The sequence below is a fragment of the Tympanuchus pallidicinctus genome, unplaced genomic scaffold, assembly GCF_026119805.1.
Source record: "Tympanuchus pallidicinctus isolate F22 unplaced genomic scaffold, pur_lepc_1.0 scaffold25, whole genome shotgun sequence".
In the NCBI taxonomy this organism is placed as follows: Eukaryota; Metazoa; Chordata; class Aves; order Galliformes; family Phasianidae; genus Tympanuchus; species Tympanuchus pallidicinctus.
In genome coordinates, this window is record NW_026294742.1 from 9,110,826 (window position 1) to 9,136,768 (window position 25,943).

The 25,943-nt window shown below is 51.7% G+C and overlaps 1 protein-coding gene across 4 annotated transcripts in view; it reads left to right on the forward strand.

Annotated features, from left to right (window-relative positions):
- The window catches only part of ARHGAP26 (Rho GTPase activating protein 26), a 99,082-nt gene that overhangs the window by 43,453 nt on the left and 29,686 nt on the right, over nt 1-25,943 (forward strand). For all 4 annotated transcript variants that reach the window (XM_052689558.1, XM_052689560.1, XM_052689557.1 and 1 more), the window contains exons 12-17: nt 3,395-3,431; nt 9,019-9,084; nt 9,771-9,845; nt 14,316-14,403; nt 15,545-15,603; nt 16,506-16,611. In XM_052689558.1, the coding sequence (XP_052545518.1) occupies nt 3,395-3,431; nt 9,019-9,084; nt 9,771-9,845; nt 14,316-14,403; nt 15,545-15,603; nt 16,506-16,611 (431 nt within the window). The remainder of the gene's footprint in view (nt 1-3,394; nt 3,432-9,018; nt 9,085-9,770; nt 9,846-14,315; nt 14,404-15,544; nt 15,604-16,505; nt 16,612-25,943) is intronic.

The following is a 25,943-nucleotide window of genomic DNA, read 5'->3' on the forward strand; positions in this document are numbered from 1 at the left end:
AGAGCAGGGCTGCTGGCGTTGCTGTGAGTGGAGGCTTTCTGTCAACCTCCGCCTCAGAGGGGCGGGCGGTTTGTTGCTCTGGTTTTTGGCCATCTGGGCAAAATCTGGTACTGATACTCAAAGGTGACAGATGTCAGGAGCTGTGCAGAACGTTGTGCAGTCTCCAAGGGTTAAGGCTTTGTTTGGGCCACTTTGATTTTTAAGTAAAAACATTTTCTGTTTATGGAATGCAGTTGTTTTCTGCAAGGCTGTGTGCAAACATGCCATTGCCATGTGAGAGCACAGTTAATTTATGGTGGAGCTTGGTGGACTTCGTAGCCAAACCAGTGTGAAACCTGAAATGAGGAAATAAACATAAAATTACTCAACACCTCCTTTTCTTAGTTCCCCTTCCAAACCCCAACTAGCTTCTTTTTTCCTTTTCTTTACCCACAATCCAGCTTCACCCCAAGCAGCCCACAGGCAGGCAGTTGATCGAGCACAGAGCCAACAGCTCACATGTGTGCCATTGACGTAGGAGCAGGTTGTAAGAACTGGTGAACTCGATTCTTGTTGATTTCCTTGTGTGCAAGCAGAGGCTGGTATCAGGCTGCACCTGGTGGCTGCAGGAGAATTTTTGGGGTATGAATGCTGGATCTTAGAGGATTTTTGATAAAGAAAATCTACAATTTAGCCTTTTTTTTTAAATTAGCTACAGCTGCAAAGTAGGTGGGGTGTGGTGGAATTGTAGGGGATGGTGCAGGTGGAACATGCACAGCTTGTAACTTGGTTTGTGCCAGCAATCGATGCGGACTTGGGAATGGCGAGTAGCAAGAACCTCTTTAGAATTTGGCACCGTTTCGCTGGGAAGCTGAGATGTGTGAGGCAGGATCTTAGGATCTTGTGCTGTAGGCCCTGTGTATTACCAAGGCTGTTCTGGAAGCGTGGAGTGTTGATGCCTATGGAATCAATTGGGGCTGAGTGAACTTTGCCGTGCCAAGGCCCTGAGCTGGTACCTGCTGGCCACCCCTTGGAAACTCTCGTCCCAAAAATCTCTTTCTTCAGAAGGCTTTCGGTGGTACAGCAAAAGGGTTTCTTTTACAAAGTAGTGTTTGTTTTGGAGAAGGGGAGGGTATTGCAGAATCGGGGCTTAGTTAAAACCTTGATGTTGTAGAATGGTGCTGATGCATTACCACTGACGTGGATAAAAGGTTTGTCCTGAGCAAGATAGGTGCAAGAGGACAGCATCTCCTTGTTTTATGGTTGCATGGTTGACTCTGGATGAAATTTCCCTTATGGCATGTGCATACTTTGCAAGTAATGGCACAAGTGTGTTATGTTTCCTTGTCCGTCCTTTCCCTTTTTGTAAAGAACAGTCTGATGATTAATAACCTCTTTGTGGTTTTGCTTAACCAAACTGGAAGAACAAATATGCAGGCAGACACATTTCCCCCTGGAGCTGTGGTGCTGTGTGCCATCACTTGGAGCTGCAGGAGCAGCCCCAGAGAGCTGGGCAGTGCAGGCAGAGCGCGGGACAGCAGGCGCTGAAGCTGGTGGGATCCCAAGGACAGGAGCTGGTGTTCACTGTGCAGGAGGTGGCTGGGCTTGGACCACAGCCCTGGGCACAGCAGGGTGCTGGTGTCCAGCTCGTCTGGGATGGATATGGCAACCTGCTGATGGAGCATAACGCCTGACTTGCCCTTCTGTTCTATGCAGTGCTCAGCTGTAAGCCTGGGCTCCTGTGGGTGAGCTGCAGCAGGGGGCTTGTAGTGTGAGTGGTGACCTGAGGAGGGGTCTCATGCCCTGCAAGCCCCCGCTGGGTGGGACTGCTCTGTGCTCCCTTCAGCAAGTCTCGTGGTGAGACTGAGGCTGGAGAGGAATGCATCTTACTGGAGAGCTGACCTCGTGGCCACGGCTACAAGGCGGCCTCACGGGTGGAAAGCCTGCTGTGTGCTTCCTTCCCTCTTTTCACTTATTTTATTTTCTTGATACAAATGCTGTTCCTGGAGGAAAACTCGCTTGCTGACTCTGGCTGTTTTTGCTGCTGAATCATCCCCCAGCTTCCAGATGTGGGATGATGGCCTTTCTTCTGCAAACAAAAACCCCACTTCGCCTTGTACTGCACAGACCCATCCCTGGGGGGCAGCTGGGGAAGGTGCTCCTTGGGAATGCTGCAGGAATGTTGCAGGTTTTGGAGCCTGGGAAACACCTGGGCTGCAGCACCCAGGAGCTGCTTGTGGATCTCTGCGTCCTTGGGGTTAATGTCACTAATTGGGAGCCCTGACTGGGGCACGTCGTGAGCTGCATGATGGTGGCTCAGGGCCTCACTGCCACCCTGCTCTCCCGGATGCTCTGCTCATTGCTGTGCTATGCGTTGCTATCAACAGTGCTGTTGGAAACTTTCCTTCCCCACCTGCTATTTCTGGATGCAGCATGTGGTTAAATCAGAGCACCAGGCCCTTGGAAGAGGGCTCCCAGCTTTGTTCCCTGCGAGAGGAAGGGTGTGCACGCCGATGGCTTTGTTTAGCAGCCTACACAGGCATTTCTTCCTGTTACAGTGGATGCTGCCACGCTCAGCTCCACCTTGTGATGCTGACGGAGTGCTGTGTGTGTGTTTTAGTTTGGGCTCTGGGTTGGTGAAGGACTTTTGTTGTTTTTTTCTTTAACCATCTTCATCTGTTGAGGTTGAGAAGCACAACCTGTTTGAAGGCTGACCTCCTCAGCCACAGTTTCCATTATGCTGGGCTTTTAAACTGTGCTTAAACTGTGATTAACGCCCTCCGTTGACATTTTCCCCTGTTTGCTTCTGTCCAGTAAAGCACTGCTTTTATCTGAAGTAGCCTGGCTGTAATGTGCTCAGGACAGGTGGATGAGGGGCAGCTTTCACACATAGGGTGCCATCACAGTGCTGGCTGAGGGCGGCTCATCCTGCTGCAGTTCAGCTGCTCTGTGAATTCATGATGTTTTCTTTCCTCTTTGCCTGACTCATCTACTCACTTGTAGGTACACGTGAGTGAGGATGGCTCCCAGATTCTGTGATTCTGATTCCCTGCTCCTTGCCCAGCATGCACCCCCCAGGTGCTACTGCAGTGCCCATAAGACATAAGGGGAATCATTGGCTTTACTCTAAGGTTATGTTCTTTATAACAGAAGACTTCAGAAGAGCAGAATGCCCACCTCTGTTGTGTTTCAAAGCCCATGAAGTTTTCATTCCCACCCAGCCGGTGCCATTTGTCCACAGTTCTTTTTGGAAAGCATTCTGGTTGTTGGTACAGCTCTGGCTGCTGCAGTGTGCTGTCCTGAGGGGTACAGCTCTGTGCTGGCCTGGGGGTCTGGCTGGGGGGGGATGCTGAGGCCAGGCTGCTTCCCAGCTGCAGCCAGCATCTTCATGAGACTTTCTTCTTGTGTTTTCCAGGTCTACAACTCGAACAAGGACAATCAAAGCGAAGGCAGTAAGTATATATATATGTATGTGTGTATTTCTTTAAGCAAACCCTTGAGAAATGAACGGGCTCCTCCATCTGCTGCAGCAGGGGTGCTGGTGGCATCCTGCAGTCAGTAGCAGCTTGCTTGGCAGAACCAGAGCCTGGAGGATGAGCTTGCTTTTTCCAAGGGGAAAGTGGAACACAAATGTAAAGACTGTGGAGTTCTTACCTGATTGAAATTGTCAACAGCACCCCTTCAAAAACAAACAAAAAATTCAACAAAAAACTAGGCTATTTTTAACTGTGCTTCATGCAATCAAAGACGTGAGTCAAGACAGCACTTGTTTCTCCTCCTAGACAAGTAGTTGTACCTGGTCCTGGCTCTCAGGTCCTTTGTTTCAAAGCTTTTCATTGAGCCACTTCCCAGTAGATCTGAATTGCCATAATTGCAACATTCAGAACTGATCCCTTCTCTCCTTCCCCCAAAGTCATTGGTCGTGCAAGAGCCTGACCCACACCGATAGTAAATTGTTTGTTTTTGCGCTGCCTCAGTCAGGGCATTTTTCTCACCATAATAGGTATAATTTGCAATTAATTTTCCTCACGCCCATTTTCAGCCCTTGCATGGAACACTCACTTCCTCACTTCTGCTCTCTGTCCGTGTTGGTCTTCCATGTTGTCGTTTTGGTTTTGTGCAGCCCAGGTGATGCTCGGGGGGTTGATCGCTGGGCTTCACAGCCACGGGCACTGAGTGCCCTCACTGAATGTGGAGTCTGTGTAGTGCACTTCAATGTGTTCTGTTTTGCAGAGAATCAAAATATGGTTCCTAGGGACAGAGAACAGGACTTGCTCAATTCTGTCCTAATCTGGCCATTAACTGTCACTGCTCTGTTCCCTACACACAACCCCTGGCTGTGCCAGGACAGTATGTGCCGATTTGGCTCGAGGAGCTGTGTTAAAAAACCATTTTCTGAACTTTATGGAGGGGTGATGCAAAAGCAGGGAAACGTTTGGGATGGGGGCGGGGAGGGAGGAGGAGCAGTGAAGCAATCCCTGCTTCTGAAAGAAGTGCTTGTCAGGCTGTGGCCTTCCCATCTTACGTGCTGTCAGCCGGCAGTCCTTGTGGGGCTGGTAGTTGCGCTGCAGTCATCCTGCAGAGCAGCGCTTTGGCGATGGGAAGAGCACGAGTCAGATGTGCTCATGTCTTTCCCAAGGTCATTCGTGTTGTCTAATCCAGGATTGCAGCTGCCAGGCTTGCGGCAGGCGCCATGTAGAGGCTCCTGAATGCTCACCTAGGGTTTCTTTGGGAAAGGGCTGCCTGAGGTTCTCCTGCCCAGGGTGGCACCTGGGGTATGCTGGGGGCTTTGAGCGTTTCACCGGCTCATCTGGCTGCAGGCGGCCTCCCTGGGCCAGCTCCCAGCCCCCAGCAGCTCTGGGAAGTTGTGTGTACGGCTCTGGTGGTAATGCAGCCCACGCTGCTGTCGTGCTGTGCTCTGAGGCTGTTCAGCATTTGGCAAAGGCTTGGGAGGCTCAGACAAAGACCGAATGCCAAGTTTCTCCCTGCTCGCCTTCACCAAACAAATACTGGGGTTTAATCAGCCCAGGGGGCTGTGGCAGAGCTGCTCATCTTTCAGTATCTTGACTGTGGTGACTGTCCATCTGAAAAATGAGAACATCTCCATGTCTCTGCTCTGCGGACCCAACCACAGTGCAGCTTTGAGGTGAGTTGGGACCCCAGGGTTAGGGCTGCTCCTGCCCAGCCCGGTGGCAATAATTTCACACGTGCCTATGACCAAACTGCTGCTGCTGTGCTCTGACACCTGGCTGTGCTTTAGCACATTAGAACCATGTCTGCAGCAAGCTGCTGGCCTCACCGGCCCCACTTCAAATTGATTTGGAGGCTGGCTCTGTGCCACGGAGCCCTTGTTACAGGAACTTCCTATAAGGACTTGAAATGACTGTAATGATTGAATGGAGTCCGGATGCAGTGCCTGACCCTGAAAACCTATATAACTCTGCTTCCTGCCTTACTTATGCTGGTCTGAAAGAGAATGAGACTGGAGTTCTATAGTGAGGTCTGCTTTTTGGTCACTATCTAATTTTACAGAGCTTTTGGATTTTACATCCTGCTGTGTGGCCAGATGGCCATCAGCCTGCGGGGTGATTTATCTTAATCTTCTTTGGGAGCTGGGAGGAAGCAAAGCAGAGTGCTGGGGGCTGAGTGGGTATCAGTGCACTGCTAGAGCTGGGTGAATTGAGATGTGCTGCTTCTCAAATGAAGGGGACTTGCTCTGCTCTGTGGAAATAATCATAGAATCTTTTGAGTTGGAAGGGACCTTTAAAGGTCATCTAGTCCAACTCCCCTGCAATGAACAGAGACATTATAGCTCAGTCAGGTGCTCAGAGCCTGGCCCATCCTGGCTTTGTATGTCTCCAAGGGACATCCACCATCTCTCTGGAACAACCTGTGCCAGTGCATCACTGCCCTTATTGTAAAAAATATTTTCCTTATGTCCAATCTCAGTCTCTCCTCTTTTGGTTTGAAATCATTTCCCCTTCTCCTATCCCAGCAGACCCTGCTGGAGAGTCTGTCCTCTCCTCTCTGCTTTCACCTCCTTTTTTCACATCCACTTGATTCTCCACCTGTTCAAGATGGAACCATGGCCTTTCCTGGCGGTCCTTGTTCCCCACAGCTTGGCATCTCTGCTGCTTTGAGACAGCTAAGACTGAAAACTCATTTCTCTCTGGTCTCCACTTGGTTTCTTTCTCCCTTTTAAAGCCACAGTGGTGTTTGAAAAAAGTTCATAACGATTGTCATTGTGATGGCACTGTGTTACACGACACAGAATTGCGTGGTGGGGAATGCAGGGGAGCTCGCTTTGGCCTTGCATTGCCTTGGCTGATGCGTACACGTCTGGAGCCAGCAGAGTTACATGTGGCTCAGCAGAGCCAGCTGTGTCTTCGTGCCCCTTCACTGATGCTCTGAGATACCATATCAGTATAAAGTAGAAGAATTAGTGGATTAAATAGAAATAATCTGGTAGGCAAAAATAGGACAGGATGAGACCGGCTCAGTAGGGCTGGGAATACGATGTTACACGAAGGGCAGATAAATATTTGTGTGTGCAACATTGGTAGTACAAATGATATGCATCACCTTTGCATCTCAGCAGTGCTTTGAAATGTTGCTCTGGAACGAAGAGCCTGTGATGTGTATCTTGGGCTGGAGGCTGTGTTTTACGTCTGTCCCCTGGGGAGCCTCCATGGACAGGGAATAACGGGAGGAAGGGTGTAGCTTTGCTTTGTGGGCAGAGTACAGCGCTACCTGCTAATAGAAGGCTGCGGGTCTGCTGCCAGTTGTGATGGAGAGGCAGTTTTAAATAGATAGGATGGGGATTAGGGATGCCTGTTGTGAGGAGTGCAGATAGGCTGTGCTTTTCTCTGGTGGGTCTGAGGGTTTGCTCTTCACTGCTGCCTTCCCTCTCTGTGCAGCCCCCAAAGGCAGACTGGTCTGCAGCTCCTTCCTTTCTCAGCGCTCCCAGCCTGCAGACATCAAACAGCCCAAACCCAAAGCTGCCGACCATTCTGCTGCTGGAGTGAGTGGAGCCAGCAAAAGGGCCAGGGCTGCAATGGATACAAATCTGACTTTCATCTGTGCTGCTGCAGTTCGGAATCATTGGGTAAATGAATGAGATAAAGGGAGGCTGCTTCTGTGAGAGGAAAATCAAGCTTTTATGATGCTCATTAAAAGTTAAATTTAAAGATGAATAAAGGCACTTTGGATATTTAATCAGATATTATTTCTGGATATAACTACTGCAAATAAATCCCCGACCTTTCCTGATCCAGAGCTCAACAACGAGTTGGAGAGCTTATTCATCTACTTGGGAGGATTATGCTCAGTCATTTCCACCCTGAAAAACTGCTCCTGTTTCTCCCCTCTGCTATGGCCGAGCAGCACAGCGAGGTGTGGGCTCAGCCCTTGCTGGGCCCTGTGGTGGGGCATGCAGGGAATGGGACTGGTGCTTGTGCTCAACCTCAGGCATCCCAGGGGCTCAGGGACACTGCTGCACCGTGGGAATGGTTGGCACTTAGAGCGTGCGAGTCCAAAATGGTGAGCTGTGTTGGCTGGACAGCATTGTACAGGGATGCCAAAAGATCAGGACTGAGTGCTAGGAAGCCCTGCTGAGGTGGGCCCGTCTGTACAGAAGGGCTTCCACACTGTGGTTTCCTGCTCCTCAGGCACCCCATGCAGTGTTCTGTGGTGATCAGGTGCTGCAGGCGGCGTCCCTCTGGTGGGTGCTGCCTTTGTTGGGTCTGTGCCTGCAGGGCGGCTGGGAGCTGTGCTGAGCCCCTGGGTGCTGAGCAGAGCAACCTGGGGCTTTGGGATGTTTGTACATCCTGCAGCACAGGAATCCTCCAGCCTATGTGCTTACGTTGGCTCAGCACTCCATCGTGCTTGCCCAGAAAAATATAATAGACCTGTTTTACTGTTTCAGGTTTTTGTACCATTCATCATGTAACAAACCGGCAGGGAACTCAAAAGGAGTGATTAGCAAGGGCTGGCCCCATGCAAGGCATAGGCAGCCAGTGGACTGGAAGCCTGTCGTGAACCAAGTGCAAATCTGTGTTTAAATAAACGATTTGAGCAGGGAGAAGGAAAGGAATAAAATCACGTGTGCCTTGCTGTGAGGACACTGCCAGCCCTGGGCTCTGCTCTGCTCCTCTTGGCCTCTAGGCAAGGCACGGTGTTGTCTCTTCCAGCACGACAGTTCCTCGTGCCTGTGCAGAAGTAAAATCCTCTGCTTTTAAGATAATGCTGTGGCTTTCCTCATTCCAGCGCCCTCCCTCTCAGGATGAGAGGTTAGCAGCATTGTGCAGTCCTTGCATAAGATGGCCCTGGGATAATTCCATATATTCGGGAGAGCTGTGCAACTCCTTGCTGGAGAACATATTAGTATATTAGTAGGAGACAACCCAGCTAGTCATATCTATGTCAGAAATAAGGTAAACGCGGTGCGGATGCTGGATGTCTTCGTCTGGGTCGCTCCCGGGTGTCGGTGCAGCCCTCTGCAGCCGAGGGTTGGTAACCCTTGTATTGGTAACCCAGTCAGGGGCTGGGTTAGCTGGGTGGACGTGGAAAGGATTTATAGGAATTACCAGCACTTAGATGAAGCGGGCTGTTCTGTGCAGTTTTTTTGCAGGATTTATTGTGTCAAAAATATATGATTCGCCTTTTTTATTCACAAGCAACCTAGTGTCAGCTTTGCAGACGAAGGTCTCGCTGGGATATCTCCCCTTGGTTCATGTTTTGACCAGCTGTAGCCATAAATCTCTGGCACAGCCATAGCTGCTGGGGGGCAGAGATGCGGGAGGTGAGGCTCAGAGCAGTGCTGAGGCTGCAGCGATGACCGAGGGTTGTGTGCTCACCACACCACACCTGGTACAACGCTGCGCTCGTCTCTCTCCTCTGCAAGCACCTCATTTATCTTATTTTCCTTCCCCCCAGTCTGAGCAGGAAGACAGCATTGCTGTGAATGCTGTGGATGGCTGCAGGATGAGAAGCCATCCCTCTGCAGGGTGTTTGTCACTTCTCTCCTCTCTTCCCTTTCAGCTGCCCAGTTGGATAATATCGGCTTCAGCATAATCAAGAAATGCATACACGCTGTTGAAACGAGAGGTAGGGCGCTTCACCAGATGGTCTGGTTTGGGGGACGGCGTTGCATCTGCTCACAGCGCAGCGATTGCTTACCTGCTCTTCTCATGAAGGCGGATGATTTGTTAACCCTGTGAATCCCACGTCAGATAACCGCCGTGATGTGCTCACACACACCGTGCTGAGATGTGCTGCCGGGTGGCCTGGGTTGGCAGTGGGGTCGGGGATGGGGCTGAGCCAGGAGGTGCAGCACAGAGCTACAGGCTGCGCCACGGCACGCCCCCCTGCAGTGATAACAAAGCATTTCCTCTCGTATGGCTGACAAACAGACGTGCATTTCAGCCCTTCTCCATGCAGAACGTGGAAAAGGCTCAGACCTAAGCATGAAGAACTTGGCCCAGTGAAATTTTTCTCAAATTGCCTTTCTGGTGTACGTTGTGTGCAGATCCTTCATGGTGTGGCCATACTCCCTCACTGCTAGTGCTGTGCGGCACGGTGGCCTTGGATTTTTGATTCTTGAGCTAATTGGGGTCATTACTTTTAATCAACACGTGAAAGCCCTGAAATCAAAACCAATTTTTACCCTCTCCTATAATTCTGTATGCAGTCGGTGGGAGTATTTAATTATTGCTGTTGGAGGGCCCAGAGAAATGAAATAAATGTTAGTAGCTCTTTTGACATTCTCCTAATAAACTCTTTATTTTTTCCAGGGATCAATGAGCAAGGACTCTACAGAATTGTTGGAGTAAACTCTAGAGTTCAAAAGCTGTTGAGTATATTAATGGGTGAGTAGCTTATATTTTGTTATGGGCAAGTGGGCTGTGCTGCTTCCAAGTCTTCTAAACCAAGAACGGAGGCTCCTGTCTGGGTACCTAATCGTGGTGACTGTGCCCTTAGGACCACATGCTGTTAGAGGCCCGGAGGTCCCAGGGCACTACTGGCAGGTTATGGAGGTAGGACTTGTGGAGAGCATTGCTCTGACAAGTTTTCTGTTGTGGTCACTGATGTCCTACTCACATGCGCTACAAATTTTGGCATCCTTCCCAAATGCAAACTAAAATCTTAGAAGAAAGGGCTGAAAGCTTTGGTTTTTAATCTCATAGCTCCCGCAGTGTTCCCAGAATACTTTTTAATTATTTTCTTGCATGCTGCATGCTGCCTGTGGCTCTGACTTTCTCCTTGGACCTTCCTGTGCCTGTTTTAACATAGTTTTGCTCAGAGCTTTCAAGCATGCGTTTTCTCATGCCTGAGACGTTGGGTCCCACAGCTGTGGGTGCTCGGGAGCAGAGGAGCTGTCAGGTCACACCGTGGCAGAGCCTGGTGCTGACGGCATGGCCTTGGTGTGCAGCCACGGAGCTGCTGCCCAGCAGCCCTCAGAACCCCTATGCATTTCTCCTTGCAAAAAGTTTGAGGCCGTTGCGTTCCATTCTGAATGTCTTCCCTCCTTTCATCCCCATTCCTTCTTTTCCCACCACTGAAGTGCTCTGTGAGCAAAGCCCCTGGTGGCTGTTGCCGATGTCAGCACTAACCTCCTCAAAACTGGTAATCCAGAGAGACTATTAGCAACCAGAAGGGTAAGGCTCTGAATCACAGCCCTCGGCTCTCTCCTGACGCAAGGGGACACGTCTGCATCACTTATGCTCTGGCATTTGGAAAGTTCGCCGCAGTCACAAGAGCGAGTGACTGCCTGTTTTTCTTTTATTAGTAGAAGTTTGGCATAGGCTCTGGAGCATGTGAGTACGTCCTGCTGGCCACGCAGATAAGCCAGCTCTGTCTCATGGTGCACACATTTGGCACCATTGCGTTAGAGCATCAGCTGAAGAGCATTGCTGCCCACTGATAAAAATAGGCCAGGGCCTGGGTGCCGTGCAGCATGGCAGCCTCTGCCGTGCCAGGTCCTGTGCCTGTGGCTTCTGAAGCAGTGTGCATCATCTCGAGAGCTGCAAGGTGACTGAACCTGCTCTGTTCTCCCATGGCCGAGCTCCATTGCATCGGCCTCACGGTTGCATCAGTTCTGATTAGAGGCTCTGAGGCTGTGACAGATGGCAAAACTTGCTTGTTTAAAGAGCTCTTCGGAGCTGGGAGGGATTCGAAGTTTTGGACCCCATCCAGCATCCATTATCTTCTCAGTGACCGAAGCCACTGAGCTGTTGACCTCGTGTCTCATAACGTGGTGATGTGCAGTCAGTGTTTTCTCTTTGTTGTGGTGTGTCTTCATTAGCTGTCGGCACTGGGAGGCCGAGGGGAGGTGGCTGTGTGCTCAGTGAGCGCCTGCTGGCTGTTGGCAGCTTCCTCCCCTGAGGGCCCCCCATCACCAGGGCTCTCTGCAGACCCATCTCCCCACCTTTCTCTCAATCACCAATGGCTAAACCGTCCTTATGTGGAGCTGGCCTTTGAACTGTCTGCAAGGAAAGTGTTGAATTGTCAAAGCCTCTTTTGTTCCGTGTTGTCCCTCCTGTTTGGTGTCCTGAAGGTAGCAGCACCGCTAGGCTCAAAAGTTTGTGTTTGCATGCAACCCTCGTGAAAAGCAAAGCCAGATTTTGCTTGCGACTCCAGATTCCCCTTATATTTAGAAATGAATGTGGGCAGCTTCAGTGATTCACACGCAGTTTAAATGGCAAAAAGATTGAATTTCAGCGTGCGGCGGCTGATGTAAGTGACACTGCTGGGAGGGCCCTGGCTGCTTTGCAGAGGCCGTGGCCGTGCTGTGCTGCAGTGCTCTGGGGTCAGGGGTGACACAGCCGGGCTTGGGCAGAGCCCCTGGCCTCGTAGGAGCTCGGAGTGGAGCGGGCAGCGTGTGTGGAGGCTTGTAGGGGCAGCTCAGCTCTGGGAGGCTCAGCTGCCTTTCTTCAGCCTTCCCCATATTGCCGAAATGGGGACAAAAGCCAGCCAACAGAGCTCGGTCACTTGGAGCCCTGGTGGAAGAGCATACTGCTGAGGGCGCTGATGCTGTAGCAGCTCTGAGCTGAGGGGGTGGGCTGGGCTTGTCTCTGCTGCACAGGCTGGGGGGCGAGGCGTCCTCCAGGTTGTAGGTGCTGTCACCTAATGTCTTACGGCTGTTCTGGAAGTCTCTCCAGCCACCCAAGGGTGGGTGGGAATTGTGGCTGGGTGATGAGCTTGTGCTCCAGGCAGTTCCTCTCATCGTGCAGGAATTGGTGTGGAATTGAAACCATCTGTCTTATGGCAGCAGCTTTCTCCGTCCCCAGGAAATAGATGGAGAAGTTCCGTGAGAATGCACTTTGGGCAGGGGCAGCAGGAGGCTGCTGGGGCTGCTCTGCTGGGCTGGGACTGTCTGCCCAGCGTGGGCTCCTGCTGCCAGCCCATGTCCTGCCCCCAGCACCTGTGTGGTCACCTGCAGCGCAAAGACACTACTGGAAAACAAAAGACAAAAACAGACAACGCGTTCTATTTTCTGTATGATTTAGATCTGGAGATGTGCCGCTTCCTTTTCTTTCTTCACGTACCCACACGCGTGGCTTTAAGTAATGAATTCCTTTGCAGCCCGTAGAGAGCAGGACAAGATCCTGTGTGGCATTTGTAACCGTGCAGAACGAGCTCCCACCACAAGTGGGAAGTGATGCTGGAGTGTCGTGGCGTGAGCAAAATGCTTCCTTCTGCGTCTGCTAAGAGACAGCAGAGCAGTAATGACAGCAGTGGGGAATTCAGAGTTAACACTGCACTGAGCTTGCTGGATGCTTTTATGGGCGCTATTTCACATTTACTCTGGTTCGTATGGAAGTTTGCCCTTGTGAGCAAACTGCATCCATCATTTAGGTGGCAGACAGATGCTGCCTCTGTAATGCACTGCCATAGCTGTGTGCAGGCCGGTGAGCGTGAAGGTCAGGGAGAGCTGCTTATCAGCACAGAGTCTTTGCATGTGAGCAGCCATCCAACATCACCTGCTGTTCCATGAACCATATTTAACAGCTCCTGGATGACCTTTCGAAAAGACGTCTGGTTGGGAGCTGTTGGCTCAGCTCCACCAAAGGCCTTGCCATTAAAAAGATGGTTTTTAGGTTTGTTTTTAGGTTTTTGTTTGCCTTTTTCTTGTGGGGGCTTATCTTTAACCTGTTAGAATTGCCTCCTTAGGAAGGTCATGCAGTGGGAAGTTGCCTTGGCATCGAGAGGGAAGGATGGCGTTCAGTTGTGATTAATGCGAGGCACGTGATGTGGGTGTGAATGTACCTATCTCCAATGGTTACTGCTTCAGGAGTTCCTCTTTCTGTAAATTAAACTGAGGGAAACTCTGTAACTCCTATTCAGTGCGTTATTTTCATTCATTTTAAAATTCCACTATATTTACCCATTCCTTTAAAATTCAAAAGCACGTCACGCATGTCTGTGAGGTGAAGGTACTGCAGAGCTGCCTATGGCACCTCGTGGTGTCGGCAGCTGCACCCAGCAGCAGTGCCTGGCCGTGGGGCTCAGCCTGCAGGCAGGATGTGGTCCTGTGTTGCCGGAGGGTCCTACTGCTGTTTCTCCTGAGGTCTGGAGGGGTTTCCCGTGGTTTCACTGAGGTCAGAGCGTGGCTGTGTCCTGCTGCTGCCTCCTGCCCAGCGGTGCCCGGTGCATCCCTCACTGCCGCTGTGCAGGGTTGTGCTCTTTGCTGTCTGTACTCTGAGCCTTTAAGTGCTGGTGTGAGATGCCCGTGGCCAGGCAGGTTCGTGCCGATGTGCTGGTGGTTTCTAAGCTGCCTGTTTCTAATTGTTAGCAAAGAGTCGGGAGCGGTGTCACCCACTTTGTTTATGGTGTGTGGTCGCCGAGCGTGGCCAGTGCAGGACCTGCTGTGCGACTGGTGCTGCGCATGGCTGCAGTGCTGGGGCAGGGAGCCTCAGCCCTGTCGGAGCTGTGATTTTTCTGCTGAGTCCTGCAGGGATCTGTGGTTGTCTTCTCCTGGGTCGTGTCTGTGCACTGCCATCACCGCTGTCATCGACTGCCGCGCTCCCCCGCACCCTGTTTAGTGCTATGCTTTGAATCCAGCTGCCAGGATCGTTGCTCGTGACTGATGTTTTTCTTTTCTACCCTGTTTTTTTGTCCCGTGCAAGTGAGCATGTCCTGTGTCTGGTGATGAAGTCGGCTTCCCTGAGAAGCGCCTGCTGGGGAACAGCTTGTGGTCTCTGGGGTTTGGAAGAGCAATGAGAATGGGACGTGATGAGCGTCCGTGCAGCTGGCTGTGCGCTGTCGGTGCTGAGTGGTACGAGCTGGGATTGTCTGCACTTGGGTTCACTTGTGTACTTTTTTTCTTTTTTCCTTAGATCCAAAAACTGCCACTGAAACCGAAACTGAGATCTGCGCAGAATGGGAGATAAAGACCATCACCAGTGCCCTGAAAACGTACCTGAGGTAAGGGAAGCGAGGCTGGTCTGTCATGCAGCTTCAGGACCAGTTCCATGGTGATCAGAGGCATTACTGCCTATTATTTAACAAAAGTATTTATAAACAAAGAAACTGCCCTTAGAGAATTCATTCTTTTTCCTTGACCCTCTGGCATGCTTGAGTAGGATGGGGGGAATATTCTCAGCTTTCTGACAAGAGCATGTATTGCATGAATGTAACAACAGGGCTCCTTCTCGCATGCCCTGCTCTGGTGTAGGCTTTTCTCTGAGCCTTTCACTGTGGGCTTCAGCCTGAGGAGTGCGTGGAGAAGGTGAGCACAGTGCTCCTGTCAGGGCCGTGGCAGTTGTTGCAGTCCCTTCTCAGAACTGGGTGCTAAGCTTTATGTAAGTAATAATTTCCATATGAAAGCTGATGCTGTTATCATGTGCGTTATCTTCCAGAAATGTTAGTTTCTTGGCAGCAGTCAGTATCTCATTCTCAACGACGTGCTTCTACCTGTTGTGACTGCAGGTTTTTGCTTTGTGTTGTCCTTCTGTGTGTTGGGTTGTTGTTTTTTTTTTTTTTGAGAGACAGAGAGCAAGAGAGAAGCTAAATCCAATTAGAGCGATGAGTGTCATTAGCTGGGTGGATCTCAGCCTAGAAAATCACAAAACACTGCATAATTTTGTATGATTGGCAACCTTTGTTCCAGAGCTTGAACTGTTTGCAAGGCAACAAGGAATGTCAGCAGCACCAAGATGTCCCACTGAAGGGATGTGGAAGTGGGAGGGAGAATGGGAAGTGTAATGGGAACAGTGACTGTTAAAGTTTTATGACTGGGCTCGTTTCTCTTTTTAATTTATTTTTAAACTTACTCAGAAATCACGGACTCACTGAGGTACAAAAGCTTTGTTTTACTGTGGTACTGAAGGAACGTCAAAATTAAAAATGAATTTAGTGTGGTACAAAAAAAGAGAGGAGGAATAAACTGAAGGTGCTTCAATAAGTCTTGCGCCTTCTGATGAGAGGAATCAATTGGAGTTGTTACCGCTTCGTTCTGCTCTCAAAAAACAGAGCTGAATTTATGGAGATTGCAGAGCTTTATTTCTGCAGTTCTGTGGATGGTGTTACTCACTTGTGCTGTGTGTGATACCTTTTTATCTTCCAGAATGCTTCCAGGGCCGCTCATGATGTACCAGTTTCAAAGGAGCTTCATCAAAGCAGCAAGTGAGTTTGTTGATGTTTACAGCATGGGGCCAGAAAAGGAACAGGACTTGCAAGCAGCTGAGCATAACCTCTACCCTGCTGCTCTCCCACTGATCTTAAATCTTGGAGACCAGAGCAAGAATTGAGATACAAGGGGCAGGGTGCCGTGTGGGACTTTCTGGATAAACAAAAAGCACGTGGTCATGTTTAGAGGAGGGCTGTCTGACGGCAGCAGCTGGTGCAGGTATTTCTTCTTCTGACCATCAACCTCCAAAACGAGCGAGGCTGTTGTTTGAACGACACCTACACCGTTCTGATTTTATCAGTTGCGGTTCCAGCATCTGAGCTCCTTTCCTTTGTCTGCCCTGGGAGCATGCTTTGTGTGGGAGCAGGTGGCTGTCAGAGCTGTGTGCTGCGGGGAGGGCTCACGTCGGTGGTCACATCGGCAGCGGCCTCCTGGGAAGGGATGGAGGCAGGGGCTGCTCGCATGGCTCCTGCTCGGGCTCTGGGGCAGCCCCAAGACTGCAGGCTGCCACTTGCCAGGCGTTGTGCTGAGCGCACGCTGTGCCCAAAAGCACGTTGGATGGGATCGTGCTGCTGCTTCCCATTGTTGAAGTCAGAGGAACACTCCGGTTACTGCCAGCCCGTTCCCTGATCACAGCTGACTTTTCATGTGGCTGGCATCTGCTCTCGGCCCGTTGTCCCAGCCCATTGGTTTCTTACTTTTTCAAACAACTGAATGGAGCTGGTAAAGAGGAGAACTGCTGTGAGGATACCTGCAGTGTGCCTGGTGTAGGTTAGAGGTAGGGGTTGGGAGCCTTGGGTCCCTGGGATGTCTGTGTGGGTTACTGTTTGGGCTCGCGTGCCCTTTTCTATAATAAACCCCTGATGCAGAGATGAATCATCTTTTATTTCCAACACAGAACTGGAGAATCAGGAATCCAGGGTGTCAGAGATCCACAGCCTTGTTCATCGGCTCCCGGAGAAAAACAGGCAGATGCTGCACTTGCTCATGAACCACTTGGCAAAGTACGTATATGACTGATATGTTTTTCTCTCCATTTTCCACTTCCTTTGAAAGTTAACAGTGATAAAAAAAAGTTTCCTTGTGTTTGTGGTGTTGAGTCATATTTGGTTGATGACCAAGTGGAAACCTGTGTGTGAGTGAGATGGGAGAGCAGGGCAGCCCAGTGCCGTCCTGCAGCGGTGTGGCAGCGCTGTGTTGGCTGCAGGTAGAGCCAGGTTAAGATCTTTGCGGGGGTTCAGACCGAGCCTGGGATTAAAGGACTGACAGATATTTCTTTGCAGCAATAGGAGACTATTCTGGCGAGTATTTCCTGCCTTAAAGCTACTTAATTCATTAATACTTCTAGGTTACCTTGAAACTTTTCAAGGGCAAAGGAACTGGATGATTTTTTTGCCTTCAGTGATAGAGCTGACCTGTAATTTCCCATCTTCCTGCTCCTGCTGTTTGCCATGGAAACCTTTGATTAGTGCTTAGGAAGTGAAAGCATCACAAGGTGTTTGTGCCAACCTGAAGGCTGCTGGGTCGCTGGGTGAGCAGAGGGACTGGGCAGGACCACAGACCTGAGCCTTTCAGAAGAAAATCTGGGAAAACCCAAAGTTATCTATTTCGGAGAAAAAATAATAAACGGTACTTGAAATGTGCTTAAAAACGACTCCAGATGCTTTCTGATGACATGTGTTTGTATCTGTTCCATGGACTCTCCCCAGTAAGGCTGTTAAAAACTAAAGGGCTTGTTTAGATCTCAGTTTCAAAACCTTCTGCATTTATGGGCTGCAACCAAGGGAAAGGCAGTTCCAGGTACTCCCATCCGCCAAGTATGTGCAAGGAGTCGCATAGCTGCTGGAGTGCTTTTCATTTAAAGGGAAACCCTGTGGTATTTGAGTGTGAGATGCGGAGCTGGGGAGGCAGGTAATACAATGGGCTTCAAGCTGTTTTAATGAGGAAGGAACTAAAACTAAACACAGACAATGAGTGGTAGTGGTGCTTGCTATATTAGGAGGAGAAACAGCTTACAGTGTTCAGTGGGAAAAAAATGGTCTTGGAGAAAGGCAGGAAGCTGTGGGGATCAGAGCCTGTTCTGTTCCAGCAGCGCTGAGGCTGACCACCCTCAGCAAGCTCAGGGCGCTCCTGGTGTGTGTGTGATGGAGGAAGGGCCGTTGTGTGAGGTGGCATGGGATGTCCCTGGGGGCAGAGCAGCCAGACTCCACAGCCAGGTGCTGCTCCAGAGGGACAGGGCTGTGGACAGGGAGGATGACACCGGCCCCAGTCCTGCTCCTCTCTTCCTGCCCCACGGCGTCGCACTGGGTTTGGGATCCCTGCAGGTGAGCTGGCAGAGCGCACAGCCAGGCGAGGGGCTTGCAGGCGGTGTGAGGTGTGGGTGAAGTTTTGCATCTGCAGCAAATGATTGCAGGGAGGCAGAGAGCAGAAGGAGGGGTGTCCTGCAGGGGGGGTTGGGTGCTCTGGGTGGGCTGATGCGAGGGGCAGCCAGCAGTGCTGTCAGAGCAGGCCAGGCAGGGCCCTGCTGCAGCTCTCGGAGGAGATTGCCTCATCTTCTTCCTCTTTTTTTTAAGTAACATAGGAATAATCAAGATTTGCATTTCTATCAGATGAGCTAACAAATATTTCTCACAGTATTGATGTGGAGATCTCGTACACTAAAAAAAGAACCCACTGTGGGTCACACAGAGGTGTTCTGTGCCGTATTTTGTTTGCATGTTTTGCTGTTGCTTGCTGAAAAGGGAAACCAGGCTGCTTGTTTGGCACGCTTGCAGTGGTAAGAGAGCCCTGCTCACACAGCCCATGCAAATATCAATTATTATACAACTGAAACCTGAGCCAGGATAAGCACTGCTGAAGTGGTGGAGTTGGGCCCTTCTCGCTTCCACACCTCTTTGTGCTGCCTATGAGCAGGGGCTGCATCCCCTGAAACACGACTTGAGCTGGGACTGTCAGTGCTCCTTCGTCTGTGCCCGGAGCTGCCCGTGTCCTCCTCTGCTCTGCAGACACCATTTCCAGGGAAATTTGCCATTATTATGTTAATCTCTGACCTGTGAATTGATGAAACCTTTAATTTTCTTTTCTGGGACATGCTCACATTGCTGGGACCTTTGTGATAAACCCAGCTGAATTATTGTTCCTGAAAGGTCAAGACCAGTTTGATCTGGTGTTTTCTCAGGAGGATCTGTGCTGAAAAGCCCGACCTTGTGCCCAGGAGACTTCTAAGGATGCTCCAGGAATGTCACTTCCGAATGCTGCTTTACTGACAGCATGCAGCAGCTCTGGCGAAGCCTGTCATTCCCTGGCCTGTTAGCTGAGTTAGCACAACACAGGCTGCTGTGAGCTCAGGGGCGGCCATGCTGGAAGCTGGAGCTGATTGAGAAAATTTCTGGTTGTGTTAGCAGAGTTACAGTGCCATCCCCATCGTTCTGCTCTCCTTTAGTGTGCTTTGTAGGTGCAAAGCAGGAGGTTTTAGAGCCTATTTTTGTGCATTTTTTTCACAGCTGGGCTGGTGCTCGCTGCAGTAGGCAGGGCTGTGTGACAACCCTATGCTATGCCCACCTTGGGCTGCTGCCCACTGCATGGCATGGCTGCTGGTGCCCGGCCTGTGGGGCAAAGCTGCCTCTGCTCGGGGCATGCACACCTCTCCTTGCAAAAGGTCAAAGCAGTTATCGGGGTTGCAGCAGAAATGCGTGTACGTGTGTTTAGCAAAATTAATTATCTTTAATCATTCACAGCTGTGGCCTGGCCAGCAGTGACTCGTTCCCTCTGTTTTTGCTGTGGCGGTGTTTTCTAGTTCACGTGTTTCACCGCCGCGGCACTGATTGCCATCTCCCGCCCAAAGCATTTCCCACGTATCAGCAGCGATGGTTCCCATGGCAGATCCAGCAGTAGCAGCAGGATGGGGCTCTGCCCGACCGCGTGCTGTTGGCAAAGGAGGGGGAGAAGGAATCTGCTGGGCTCTTGTGCCCAGAAGCGCAGCCTGGTGCTTGGCGTGGCGGCTCAGAGCTGAGCTGGCCATGCTGGCTCCCCGTGGCGCTCAGTGCCTGGCAGCACTGGGATGCACAGCGCAGCACCGGGGCGGCCGCTTCCTGCGCTTTTCCTCCGGTTGTTTTCCCCGTCTTCCCCCGAAGGTGCAGCAGCGATGCGGCTGACGCCTCTTGGCACGGCAGGTCTGATTTCATCCCCGTGGCAGCTGTTTATGTTGCTGTCTGGTAACTATTCATTTGCTTGATTTATGTATTACTTCCAGTAAGTCATTCTTGTCCAGGACGTTCTGGAAATTTCCACTAGCCTCTGAGGCCTTTAAGATACGCTTCTCTTGTATGTTCTTGGCCTGATTTGGCTGCCAAAAGAAAACAGCGAGCGAGATCTCTTGACCTTGCATGGAAAGTGTAAGCAGCGTTCCTCCCTCGCCGCTCTCCCTCTTCCTCGCTATGGGAATGGCGCCCGCGCTCCGCCAGCCCCGCCACGACTCGGCTTCTGCATGGGGAGCTGAGTGCATGTGGGGCACTGCGGTGATGCACGGCATCTGGGTGCTCACTGGAGTGGCAGAGGGCAGCGTTTGATGGAAGGAAGGTGGAAGGTCTGTGTCTGGCCTGTGCAATAGAGATGGACCCCGCACGCTTTCTCGCTACTGCCCTGTTTCTGTTTTTCTGCCATTTTCGTGCTGGGCTGAGCTGGGTGTGGGTGCACGCACTGCCTGTGTGTGCCCTACAATAGAATCACAGCTTGGAAAACAGCTCTCAGATCCCCAGCCCGGCCCGCCGTGCCCACTGACCGTGTCCCCAAGTGCCACATCTCCATGGTGCTTGGACACCTCCAGGGGTGGTGACTCGACCACCCCCTGGGCAGCTGTGCCAGTGCTGTTGGAGTGAAACAGTGCACAGAGGAAGGAAGGAAGTGAATTTAGACTGATCACGATTATTAAAAAGGTAATAATAAAAATGTAGCAGCAAAAAAAAAATGGTTGGCAAGAGTGCCAGGAGCTGATGAAAGTGGTACAGGAGCCAAAGCAGCGGGCACAGGCTGAAACGTGGGAAATTCCATCTGAATGTCAGAAAAAAGCCTTTTCATTCGGAAGGGGGCAATTGCTGGGTGCCAGGGGGCTGCGGAGCCTCTGTGCTGGGGGATGTGGGATGTGGTCTCAGGTGTCCCTGCTGGGCTGGGGCTGGAGCCGGTGCGGTCCTGAGTGTGGAGCTGTGCTCCTCTGCTTCCTTTGTGCTGTGGGGTGACGGGTTGTGTTCCTCTTCCCTGGCTTTAAAAACACAGCTTTGAGCTGTGTTAACTATTTCAAATTGTCTTCTGGAGCCGAGCCTGCAAAGATCAATTAGAATCCCTTTTGCTGTAGTGCTTTGACATTATTAGCAAGTATAGCCAGTTGTCCGTGTTTTGTTGCTGAGTCGGAGGGGGGGGGGGAATCCCAACCCAGCCCAGCAGCCTGCCTGCAAAGGGCAGGATTGGGGCTGGCAGGCTGCAGGAACCGCTGTGTGCAGCGCCGTGCCCCCAGCAGCGCAGGGCTGTGCAGAGCTGGGGTTTGTAGTGCTGGAGACGGGCGGTGGTGGGGAGATGGCTCAGCAGATTAGTCTGAAATCGTAGAGCGACCGTGCTGCATGGCTAATCTAATTACAGCAGCTAACTGGAACCACCTGTAGCTGCGTGGAAAGACAAAGGCTGCGGAGGGCCCTGCTCCCCTCGCAGCGCCTCTGGCGGGGCTCTGCTGGCGCTGGGCTCCGCCAGGCTCACACGCATCTGAAGCATTAATGAAATCTGCATGTTTTTACCGTAATGGCTTCGTTTCCCCTGTTCTCTTCATTTTTGCGTTAGGCTCCTGGAGATACGATTAGCTTTAATGTAGTTTGTTAGAGATGTAGTTTTCTAAATAGGACAGATCTGGGGGGTGGAAACTCCGGGATTGCGGGGTGCTGGCCGAGGTGCAGTGCGGGCACTGAAGGCAGCAGACGTGCCGTGGAAATGCGGCAAGTGTGAGCTGCAGATCTCGAATGGAATGTGTCTGTGGAGCCAAAGGCTGAGGTCTGCCTTCCTTTGCTGCTCGACTCCCACTAAGGTCAGCCCTGGAGCGAGCTGAACCTGCGCAGCATGAGGCCGTGGGGCTGGGGGAGCAGGGCTCGCCCTGCACGGCACTCACCCGCATGGGGACAGGTTTGTCCTGTGCAAAGCTGGCAACAGGGAAAGGGTGCATTGCTCTCAGAAACAAGCAGATGCAGGCTGTGCAGCACAGCGGGGCTTTGCAGGCACAGAGGAGTGTCCCTCAGTGCTTTCCCTGCCTCCTGCGGAAACCATTTGTGTGCTTGGGTCATGCAGAGGAAGAGGAAGCACTTAAGCAAGGTCAGCGGATGTGTGAGACTCTCCAGCAATTGCAGGCGTTGTCTCCTAAGATCTTGCATCTGTCTTCAAATGGCCAGAGCCCGTTTTTCTGCTGTTGCTATAAATGGCCGTAATGTGATGGCCAGGCCCTGCCGACACTGGGCTGGGATGCTGTGCCGGGTGGGCACCGAGCTGCCTTGTGCTGGGAATGCATCCCCTGCCTGCTGGGGTGTTCTACCCAATGCTCAGGGTGAGGGAGATCCTCCCCACTGCCAGAGCCTTCCTGCACTTGGAGGAGTGGCTGTGGTGCCTGGTGTGAGCTGCTTCTCCCGCTCTGTTGGCCCCTCAGTGGTTTCATTGTTAATGGGAAATTCTGCAGAATGAAAAAAATTAATAATCCCGTAGGTGTTCTCTGTGTTTCTTGTACTCGGCTTCCCGTAACATGTAAGTGAGCAAAGGGTTTTGTTCTACTTCTGCAGATGAACTCTTCACCTCCTAAAACTAGATTGCCAAGAGATTAGCAGTTTGCTTTTGCTAGTGGCTTTCTTTCCATCTTGCTTCGCCCAGCAGGCCCGGTGCATTCTGAAGGACCTCTGCTCTAAGCTCTGAGGAGCACACATTGGAGGCTGCAGCATCTCTGAGCAGGTTGGCTCTGGTGTCCCCAGAGGGAGTCCTCTCTCTGGATCTGATTCTGATCTAATTCTGATTCTGATCTCTGATCTGATTCTGGGTGGGTTACATTGGACCAGGGCTTGTGCTGGTGGGGCTGGCAGCACGTGGCTGCGGGTGTTGATACCTTGACACCAGGCGCTGTGACCTCCAGGAGGGATTCTGTGGGGTAGGCATTGGGGGTGGCATGTAGTTACCTGGATTCTTTGTAATTGGTTATCGCAGTGAAACTGAAACCGTGTATAGAAACAGGTTGAATCAAGACTGAGCAGGGTTGTTTTTGTTTTTTTTTTAAGCCTATCCATTCTCTCTTGGTGCTTTATTGCAGTGGGCTGTGCTGATTTTCTTGTTGCAGTGTGAAAGTGCTGGTGATTTCTGCTCTTGTCCAAATACCAGCCCGTGCACCATAAGTGGCAGTGCCAGGGCATGGGGGCACGGGGACACCGGCACTGCTGCACAGGCACAGCTAAAGCTGCACTGCAGGGCTGTCCCTAATGGGAGAAGTGACTATTGTTATTGTAATTAGAGGAAAGATGTAATTAAGCGTAATGGGCTGAAGCTCTAAATGAGCTCTGTGCTCACACACAGAATTAGGGAAGGAGCAGAAGGTTGGGGTCGAGGCGTGCACTATGGGAGCTGCACTCGGTGCCGTCCCTCCTCCCACGAGCGTGTGCTGCAGCAGCAGTGTGGGCTGCAGCGGCAGTGTGGGCTGCAGTGTCCTCCATTGTCACCCCCTTGTGCCCTTGCTCCTGCAGTGCATTCCCCCTGAAATCTGGCATCCAGCTCAGCTTGCCTAAAGCCAGAGGTGCTGCCTATAGAAGGTTTGCTTTGCAAAGCCTGTGCTGCAGCACCACGCGTGCTTTACTTGCAAGTCGCAGCGTGCACAGTATTCACTCTGATGAGCTTTACCGAGACCAAAGTTAGCGTTTGGCCTGTGCATCTGTTCAACGTGATACCAGCACTTTTATTGCCCTGGGAGCGAACCCAAGCCTCCAGCTGTGGCCAGATTCACCCGCGAGAAGAAGGGAGCCTTGTTGCAGCAGGACGGCTCCCAGCGAGCAGCGCAGAGCGGGGAAACCTGAGAGCCGTGAGGCTGCTGGCTGGGCAGCGCTGTGCTTCTCGGTGTTGCAGCCGAGCACTTTGTCAACTGTTTTTAGAATGTTTCTCCTTGTCTGTGCTGGGAGACTTTGTGCTTCCCTGGCGATCCATTCTCCTTCCGGACCTGCTGGTTGCATCCCATCCCAGCAGCTCATAGAGCCTTTTTGGCCCTGGGAGGCCATATCCAGGCCTTAATCAGCACAACGGGGTAAGCGAGGGCCGTGCAGTGTGCAGGTGTGTGTCCTTTCTGTGTCTGTGCTCTCTGGTTCGGAAGCTGGAGCTGCCCCAGCTATACTGCAGCCCGTCCATGCCCTGCTCCAGCCCTGCACACGTGCTGTGCAAGAGCTGCTGCTGAGTGCAAAAAAAATCTCCTTAGAGTAACTTAGAGATGCATCTGTGATCATTGCCCTTGGTGCTGTCTTCAAGCTTGAGCTGTTTCTTTCCTGACTTACGTTTGCTTTTGACAAAACTCCACATTAGGGCCTCCAGATTTTGGATCACACTGGTGTTCCCACTGATGACCTCACTGACGATCCCCCTTCCAGCTCCAGGCGCCTCGTGCTGTGGTACGACGCTCCAGCAGGCTGCCCCAAAGCTGCCGCTGCGTTCCTGCAGGCAGAGCTCCTGGGCTGCATGCTGGGCACCCCTCTGCAGCTCTGCACAGCAGTCCCCAGTCCTGGGTGCCCTCTGTGCCCTTCTCCCAGCAGCACCGCCTCTCTGTGCCCCCTCCCCTGCCCCATCCCGCTGCCCCCCTGCAGTGCTGGGCTGAACACTCGTCCCACTCCCACCTACACGCTCATCAGCCGCAGCCCAATTAAGCTCCATAATGTGCAGGGATGACTTGAATGCACCCAGGAACATTTCCCAGAACTCATTAGGTTTTATCCCATAAATACCTTCAATTGTGTGCTCAGGCAGCTGCCCGCTCTCTGCCGGGGGTGTGTGTGACCCAGATTGCAGGGATGGGACTGGGGGAGTTGAGGGGGTCCTGGTTGCCCTCGGAAACCCCCCAGATTCCCCCCCCAGTGCTGCTGGGTGCAGCAGTGCCTCTGCCACCCAACTGTCTGTGCTGTCTGTGCTCGTCTGTAATTCATCTCCACGTTCAGTGTGCAGCAAACTGCCGTAGCAGCCTGAGCAGCAGTAAGGCTGCTCACCCCCCATCAGGTTTTCATGTTAACTGGAAGCTTTGCTGGTGGTGATAGACGTGAAATGTGGTTTGACCACTGTGTAGCAGTGTGGTGTAACAGTGTTGTTTTCCATCCTATAGAGCTTGTTAGGCTGGCTACATTGTTTTTTGGGACACTGGGCCACTACTGTGGTGTGGGCTGGCTGCTGTGCAGGGCTCCTGGGGTTTCTCACACCACAGGCTTCTCTGTGAGTCAGTGGGCAGCGAAATGGGTCCCATAATTGGGTTTCTGTACAAGTGAATAGGAGCTGTGGACCAGGCTGGACAAACTGGGTTTGTTAACATCTGTAAAATATAGGAGTGCTGGGGCAGCATTTCCCACAGCTCGCCATGCCTCGCTGCAGCACGTTTGTTACCTGATGCTGATTTCAAGCCTGTGCAAAAAAGAAATATTTACCGTTCCTGTGTGCTTCCCCTGCACTGAAGCCTGACTACCAATTACTCTGTATTAAATTATGTTTGGTCATGCCGGTGATTATACAGTATCCAAGCAACCCAGGCATAATCTAATTTAGCATACAACATGGATTTTCTCTGCTCCCCTTCTCCTTTGTTTTTCTGAGAGTGAATGCGAAGCTGAGTGGCTGCATGGCCTCAGGGCAGCGGTGCTGCAGGGCTGCAGCAGAGGCAGTGCTTACATCAGTGCCTGTGATGCTGCACTGGGTGCTGGCAGGGCAGTGGGTGCTGGGAGGGACAGCCCATAACCAGCCTGGAGCCCAGCTGTGAGCGGCCACTGCTACCCAGGGAGTTGTGCTGGGTTCCCAGCTCCCATCTGTGCTGCAGGAGACTGCAAAGCGTGGGTGGAGAGAGCCCTGAGAAGGGACCCAGCTAAATTACTGCCAGTGCAATTGATTTCAGAGTGCACCGAGGGCCAGGAAGAAACAGCAGGTTAAAAGGAAAATGCAGCAAATACTTGTAAACCTTCTGGAGGGCAGCTCTGGTGTGGAACGAGCGATGTCTGCAGAAAGCATCTGTGAAAAGCACTGGCATTAGGGACACTTTGGTTGAGAACACCCCATCTTTAGAAACCAGGGCATTATTTGCTGGTACAAAGGC